This window comes from Zerene cesonia, chromosome 10 (assembly GCF_012273895.1).
Source record: "Zerene cesonia ecotype Mississippi chromosome 10, Zerene_cesonia_1.1, whole genome shotgun sequence".
NCBI lineage: Eukaryota > Metazoa > Arthropoda > Insecta > Lepidoptera > Pieridae > Zerene > Zerene cesonia.
In genome coordinates this window covers 7,779,139-7,786,753 of record NC_052111.1, presented here as the reverse complement: position 1 = coordinate 7,786,753, position 7,615 = coordinate 7,779,139, and the positions used below count along the sequence as shown (strand labels likewise).

The window sequence follows — 7,615 nt, the reverse complement described above, 5'->3', positions numbered from 1 at the left end:
AAAGTTATTATTGTCATTAGATAGAAGTACTATCGAATACACCCTGTATATATACTTCTGTTCAATGAAGAGTTATGACGGCAAGTCATAGCATTAAGGACATGTTCGGTACCTACTGTAAAAAGGTACGTCCACCGCTGTCTGTCGTTTCATTAATAAAAAAATAATAATTGACTGTTCAAATGTATTAGTATTTCTATTTTTATTTCTATAGAAATATCTGAAAAGTACATAACGAAGGTGACAGTTGCGGGGGTAAGCTTTGTAGATACTGTATTATTATGCTATATTTATAAAACTCAGTTCGGTCATTAAACACCTAACAGCAATATAACGATAATGAGTGAATGCCCCATCTTAGCGTTTGACCAATAAATACTGAAATGACAATAACTTATTTATTATATATTCCAAAGTTCATGTACTGTCGAAGATGATAACATCTGTCTTCTCATTAATGTCTGTCTATATTGCTTATTAATTTATATGTTTTTGATTATGCTTCGCTTTTGTGCACGCGAGTAAAGTCGTGTGTGTAAAGTTAGTTCTATCCAACTTATATTATACATCAAAAATTATCGTAAAAGCTGCTTATTGCATTCGTATGAAATGCGTGGAGATAGCTGATACAGTCTGGATTAGCTCAACACAATTTCCATACGCATACAACGCGAATGAAGCCCCGGAATCAAGCTAGTATGTTAATAAGTACTTAGGACGCATTGAGAATTCATACAGATTGTATTTAGAGGTGTAAAATTGGTTTAAGTTATTCTATTTTATTTGAAAACCCTATAATTACTGATTTTAATCCGTTTCCAGTCACAGAGTCCAGTTTACTAGATTTTTTTATTATAAACGGGTTCCTTTTTTATGACATAACGGGCAGTTGAGCTGGTGGACCGCCTGATGGTAAGCGACCACCACCATCCATGCACATTCTTAGAGGCCTCTGCGAATGCGCTGCTCACTTCTAATGGGATATGGGATACCAATAAATAATGTAATACCTAATTATAAATGATTTACATTTTTTTTATTAAATTACTTTAAAAACATATATTTTTTTATAAAATGAATTTATCAAATAACAATGACTTCCTTGGACAATTAAAAAATTATTAACAGAAATACTTTATTTATATTTTAATTGTATTCAGATTTATACATAACTAGTCGTCCGCCCCGGCTTCTCTCGTGGTTTAAATATACAGCCTAAAGCCTTCCTCAATAAATGGGCTGATTAGCGCGTTCAAACAAACAAATTCTTCAGCTTTATGATATTATATTAATAGTATAGATTAGTGTGAATACTTACAAGTAGGTAACTAAAATACAAAATTTTAAAAGCGCATTATTAATTTATATTGTAATTAAAACATACGATTTCATAAATTTTTCATAGTTGAAATTTAAAATTTTCATAAATATAACAAGTATTCTTATTTTTCTTATTTTCCTTCGTCGTCTAGGCAACGCTAACCAGATAAAATATAAGTGAAACGTAAGAGAATAAGGTAGCATATAAAGCATATAGCAGCTTTACTCACGTACTAAAAGGTAAAGGTTGATTTACGGTATAAACACTCCTATGTCCTATCGCCAGTCTCGAATTATCTCTATCCAAATTGGTTTAATATCTTAGGCGTGAGGAAGAGACAGACAGACATAGTATTTTCGCATTCATAACTGTTAGCAAATATTGCATATTTGTGATATTGTGTTTAAAATACCAAAAAATTTCCGAGAACATAAAATTATAAACATACATATACTAATTCATAATATAAACATGCATTTGTTATATCAGTGAGGAAAAATTAAATATGACATAGTAGAGTAAACACAAAAAGAAAATATAACTCTTAATGGTTAGCAGTTAGGATACATAGTATCTATTCATTCGCTCGGTTTTTCTAATGGCTCTTAATAAACGTATACACAAAATATCAAAATAACATGCAAATGGAAAATTCATTTGTTGATGGTTAGTCCGCGATACTGGTCGTACAATTGTCGACGATAAAATGTTCGAAACAATATTAATTAGCGCGCTATTAGGTTTAGTGTGTTTAAGTGTCTATCAAAAAATTAACAATGCAGTGTATAAATCGAAAAAAAGACTCGATGGAAAAACTGCCCTAGTCACTGGAGGGACGTCAGGGCTCGGTTTAATTATAGCCCAAGACTTCGCAATACGAGGTGCAAAGGTTATTATTGCCTGCCCTTTCGAAGATGAAGGAATAAACGCCAGAAAAGAAATAATAGAGAAGTCTGGAAATCAGAATGTGGTATATAAATACGTAGACTTATCATCCCTGAAGACTGTAAGGGAATTTGCTAAGGATATCCTGAAAACGGAGGCTAGACTGGACATTTTGGTGAACAACGCTGGTGTCGGGATCCCCGGTGATTTTATGACAGAGGACGGTATAAATTTTATACTGCAGGTTAATTACTATGCGCATTTTCTGTTGACACTTCTACTCCTTCCATTAATGAGGCGAACTGGTACAGAAAATGATCCCGCAAGGATAATAAATATGTCCTCGCTCACCCATAGAATTGCAAGTTCACATGTGGACGATTATAATAGAACTGGTTACAGACTAAAGCTAACAATTTATGCTAACAGTAAGCTGTGTTTGGTTCTGTTTGCACGTGAATTAGCACGACGCTTGGTTGGCAAAAATGTAGTGATAAATTGTGCTGACCCAGGGTTCGCAGCGACAAGGATTTACAAAAGCGGAAATGAATTACTTGGTCTTATAGCAATTGGTTTGATTCTACTTTTCGCTAAGACTCCGTATGAAGGGGCTCAAACAGCCATATACATGGGAGTCGACGACGCCGGTACTGTGACTGGTGAATATTTTGCTAACTGCAGGCAAATTAAGGCTCATATAATGGCTTATAATGAAAGCAATGTTAAGAAATTATGGGAGCAATCGATGAAGCTCGTACAACTCGATAATAAAGATTTAGATGATCTTATCGGGGCTTAAAAAACTTGTGTATCTATTCAATGTTTATTAATACTGTTTGCGCGGAAAAATTATTTTATGGTGCGGTAATTGGTTAAAAGAAATGAGAGCATATTGTATGAACCTATATAGACGCAAGGTCTCTGATCTGTGTCAAGTTCGAACACTTTTTACATACTATTACATACAACTAGCTTTCCGCCCGCGACTTCGCCCGCGGAGTCAAAGGTATATATATAAATGATCTTCGTATATGCCTAGTGTATTATTATGTTAAAATAAAGAGTATTTTTTATGAATGTTGGTATTTGATTTTCACGAGTATTAAAAATGTAGTGATTCAAGATATTTAATCGCGGTTGGACCATTATTTATCCAACGTGTACGTTTCGAACGCTATACAGCGAGCGTAGTTAACAGACACACGAAACAGGTTATTTCTTAATAAAACCCTTTATGTCATATCGGTTCGGAAGCACTGCATTATTTTGTTATTGATTACTGTGATTGAACAAAATATCAATAAAATACAATTAATATTGACTCGTTCTGAATATTTGTAAAGTCCTAAATAACTTAGAAGCAACACATTTATACGTATTTATTTCATTACACCTACATTGGTGTAAATAACTTAGTGCTTACATAATATACCAAACATAAGGTTTACATAGCATGGACTAGCCAAACAGCTGACGTAAGCTTCGATAAATTTTATATTGTAATGAGTTTCTACTATTTTCCTAACCAATTTTTATACACTTAGACTTTCGAGATTTTACATTAAAAAAAAAAATACAAAAAAAAAAAAATTAAACTGAGGATAATTTTCGAAGTTTCTAAGCAATTAAAGAAAAGCTAACGCAGTTTTCCGTTCGTTTTTATTTATTTTGTAAAAAATACCTAAATTGTTTTCACTTGAACCATTTCATCCAGAGTATAAGATTATAGATTAAATGCAATAACAACTTACAAGGTCGATTTAAAATCGTTAAGGATAAATGTCGAAGTAGTTAATGACACCAATTATTGTTAATTGTCGTCCTTACCACTGCTGTCAGATTGTGATTTGATTAATTATCACTCAGTGCATCTAAAAATATAATAAGTTGGTTTGGCGAATCAAAATAGGCCATGCCGAGCAAAAGCGCAACTATTCAAGCTTATATCTTAATATATATAAATTACGTGTCACTTTGTTTGTCCGCTTTGGACTCCTAAACTACTCAACCGATTTTTAATCAAATTTTATCCAACTTAAAAAATTGGATAGTTCATATTATTTCAATTACTATAAATGACTACCCGGGCGTCCAGCTAGCATTTTTATATATTTTTTTGAAGTGGATCGGAAATTCGTAAAATGTATAGTTCTATATATATTGTAATAAAGTATATTATGTGTTGTACTTTTAATATTTTTAAATGGGATACTTACAATTTATTTTAGTTGCTTTTATAGAAACTGTTTTGTTCATTGCTACAATCGAGAAAAAAGGTCTTCTAATCGACATTTATAAATTATATTTTTTTGCGTATGACCTGTATATAGAGTTTATACTTCCTTTTAATTCAATATGATACATCTCGACACTGGTTACAATATGGAAATATCGAAAAATATCTAGGCTAAACTGAGGTGATTTCTATTTTTTCGGATGTTTAATCTTTTTGTAAAAACAGTTTTGTAGTTTTGTTATAAGTTTTAAATTATCTTTCTCAATTAATAATGTAAAATGCAATGCCAAAAAGGTTTAATAAAACATATAGGTGCAGTCGTTAAAAGATCATTTTATTAGAAAATTTCGTGCCAATTTAAGTTTTTTTTTTAAATCGTGTAATGTTTAATTTTTTGTTTTATAGCATTGAAATGCTTTATAAATGAGAAATTTTGAAAGAAAAGAAAAAAAATTCACGAGGCGAGATTCGAACCCGCGTTTTTTTCCGTGGGGTGCCCCTTAGGCGCATTAAATCGAAAGAGTAGAAGAAATTCGATTACTGTGGCGGGATCACGGGTGGCCGAGAGGGTAGGCGTTGCTATTGGTGTAAAATTTTTAATCAATCATTCTTTGATTTGGGGGAAGTGGATGTTAATTGTTTACTTTGCTGCTCCTCTCCAAACGATTACCTCGATTTAAACAAAAATACTATTACAATTACTATTCCATGTCTTATATTGTATCTCAGAGGTTTCTAGAATCATAATTTAGGTTTAGAACCATCAATAACATTACTCCTCTTCTCTTTTCCCATTGTAGAAAGAAAACCCCAAGTTGGCATGATTGTCATTATTATAGCATTGTTATGAATTAGTTGTAGGAATGAAGTAGGAAATTTTGATATTTAAGGCGAATAGTTCTAATGATATCATACTCGGTTTAGGAAACATATTCTTAAATGCCTAATCCTTTATTATAAGCTTTTTAGCTTTACCCAAGTTATGTTTAGTTTTCCGTTAAATAAACTATATTCTAAAATTATTAAAATATTACTGTAATATATGTACTAATATTTCAATAATGTATTAGTATTACAATAAATTTTATTTCAAACTAGCTTCTCGCTCACGGCTTTACTTGCATAGTCGCAGGAACGATTTCCTCGCATGTTCCCGTTCCCGTGGGATTTCCGGGATAAAACTTTTTTACCTATGTCCGTCTCATGGTTCTAAGCTGCCTCTGCACAAATTTTCAGTGAAATCGGTTAATCCGTTCTTAAGTTATAAATAGTGTAACAAACACCACTTTCTTTTATATATATGTAGATTTGTGCCTATTGTGCCAGGCCAATTCGCTCAAACTTTTCTTAATTCCCCGAGTTTTTTACTTTGCCGTACTTCTAGACCATCTTTACTCTTTGTAAAAAACATTATTAAAAAGTGCTAATGGATTTGTCAGTGTCTCTGTGTGTGTATGCATATTTTAGTGTGCATGTGTGTACGTGCGTGTTTTTTTTGTGTAATTTTTCCATGGAATTTTTTCAAATTCATTTGAAATATTGTTTATTTATTTATTCATAATTTTCCTTGCATTAAAGGTTTAAGATACTTGTGGAAGCTATCGTTAACTGGAGCGGCGTTGAGAGGGCTCTTCATTGCTTCAGCCATGAGTCGCTCGTAGGCGTTACCGTCGTACGCACCAAGTGTTGAATTTAAAATCTGAAACACATAAACATTTTATTAATCAAACAGTATTGAAAGTATTGAGTTACAAACTTTCTGTTATCAATTTTTTGAATAAAGAATTTCTATAAAATATGCGAAATATGAAAAACTATAGTTTTTAACATTGTTTTGATATTGTTTAAACATCCTTGTCAGCTTTAATATGTTCAATTATTTAAGTCTATTAGAAAACGGTGACTTTTGGTACGTAAAGTAAAAATAGATAAGGTTACCTCGTCCCTAATGTCGAAGGCGTCGACGAGCCCGACGGCGTTGCGGCGCAGCTTGCTGAGCGTGAGCTCGTACCAGCTCTGCAGCTGCTCGATGTCGCGCTCCGATATCGACGTGAACTGGGAACACAACGCCAACTCAAACTCAAACTCAACACCAACTCAAACTCAACTCCAAGTCCAGTAACAACTCAATCTCGAATAACAAATAACAAAAAAACACATCTGGTCCTTTGAGCCAGTGGCTATAAATAAGAAGCGTGAGTTACGTGGCATGTGACTCACCCTTAACAAGTCGCCAATCCGCTGCAGCGCCCAGTACAGCACGTACAGGTCCACGAGCTGCAGCAGCACCAGCCGCAGCTCCGCCGACACGCCCTTGGCCAGCTGCTCCGTCTCTTTGTGATATGTGGATAGGATTAAAGCTCGACAATGTGCCTGTGATATAAAAAGGAAATCAAAAACAACATTTAATTTGTTATGACTTATCGCACTTAAAAACTGTCAATTAGTGAATACTTTAGTAAAAATAACTATAATGGTCATAAGTTAAATTAAGAAATGAACTCGGCTATCGCATGAAGGCACCATGTATATGCATAGTACATATAAGATTGTGTAATGCGAGTGCCAAGTCAATTTATTTATTTAAAATATAAAAAAATCACGGATATTGATATAATCTATATAGAATGTTATCTAGTTAACTAAGAATAGAAGGTCTCTTAAGTAAGGACTAAATAAATGTATAATCGACTTGGAGAAAGAGTTATATATTATTGTTTCTTTTGTACCTAATTTGATTACTGCGTCATGCTCTCAGACAATTCCAAGTGATTTGTAGTTTATGGTTAAATGACTATACTATACTAATTACCTCAGACGCTGAAGTTAGCTGAATTGAGGTCATGTTCCAAGCGTCTTCATAAGACATTCCCGTTTCCTGAAGTTTATTTATTTGAGCGACGCATAAAGCGATTTTTCTGAAATTAGACAAAATTTAACTTTCATGAATACATTTGCAAATTTAGCGACTGCAATAATTTATATAACTTTTTCTTGATTTGTGTATTAAAAAGTTGTATGCAGCAAAAAACAAAGCGCAAAACAAAAGCAAAAAAGACATGTGTGAAATATTTTATATAAATTTTAATATGTTTTTTACTCAGAGGGTACTATAGCTCTCAATGTGTACATTAAAACAGAAACTCACTTAGCAGCGACAGTATGGAATCCGT

The 7,615-nt window shown here is 33.0% G+C and overlaps 2 protein-coding genes across 2 annotated transcripts in view; one reads left to right on the top strand and one right to left on the bottom strand.

Annotated features, from left to right (window-relative positions):
• Nucleotides 1-1,981: 1,981 nt before the first annotated feature.
• On the top strand, nt 1,982-3,283 carry LOC119829538 (retinol dehydrogenase 11-like). The gene has a single exon (XM_038352096.1). The coding sequence runs from the start codon at nt 2,028-2,030 to the stop codon at nt 3,003-3,005; it is 978 nt and encodes a 325-aa protein (XP_038208024.1). The 5' UTR covers nt 1,982-2,027; the 3' UTR covers nt 3,006-3,283.
• A 2,711-nt stretch (nt 3,284-5,994) lies between these two features.
• Nucleotides 5,995-7,615, bottom strand: part of LOC119829483 (probable peroxisomal acyl-coenzyme A oxidase 1) — a 5,627-nt gene continuing 4,006 nt past the window's right edge. The window contains exons 7-10 of the mRNA XM_038352006.1: nt 7,255-7,360; nt 6,663-6,815; nt 6,381-6,497; nt 5,995-6,141 (exon numbers count right to left, since the gene is read on the bottom strand). Coding sequence (XP_038207934.1) covers nt 5,998-6,141; nt 6,381-6,497; nt 6,663-6,815; nt 7,255-7,360 — 520 coding nt within the window. The 3' untranslated portion in view covers nt 5,995-5,997. The remainder of the gene's footprint in view (nt 6,142-6,380; nt 6,498-6,662; nt 6,816-7,254; nt 7,361-7,615) is intronic.

Excerpts from the sequence above, each read along its gene's own strand:
- LOC119829538 (XM_038352096.1), top strand. The coding sequence starts at position 2,028 with ATGTTCGAAACAATATTAATTAGCGCGCTATTAGGTTTAGTGTGTTTA.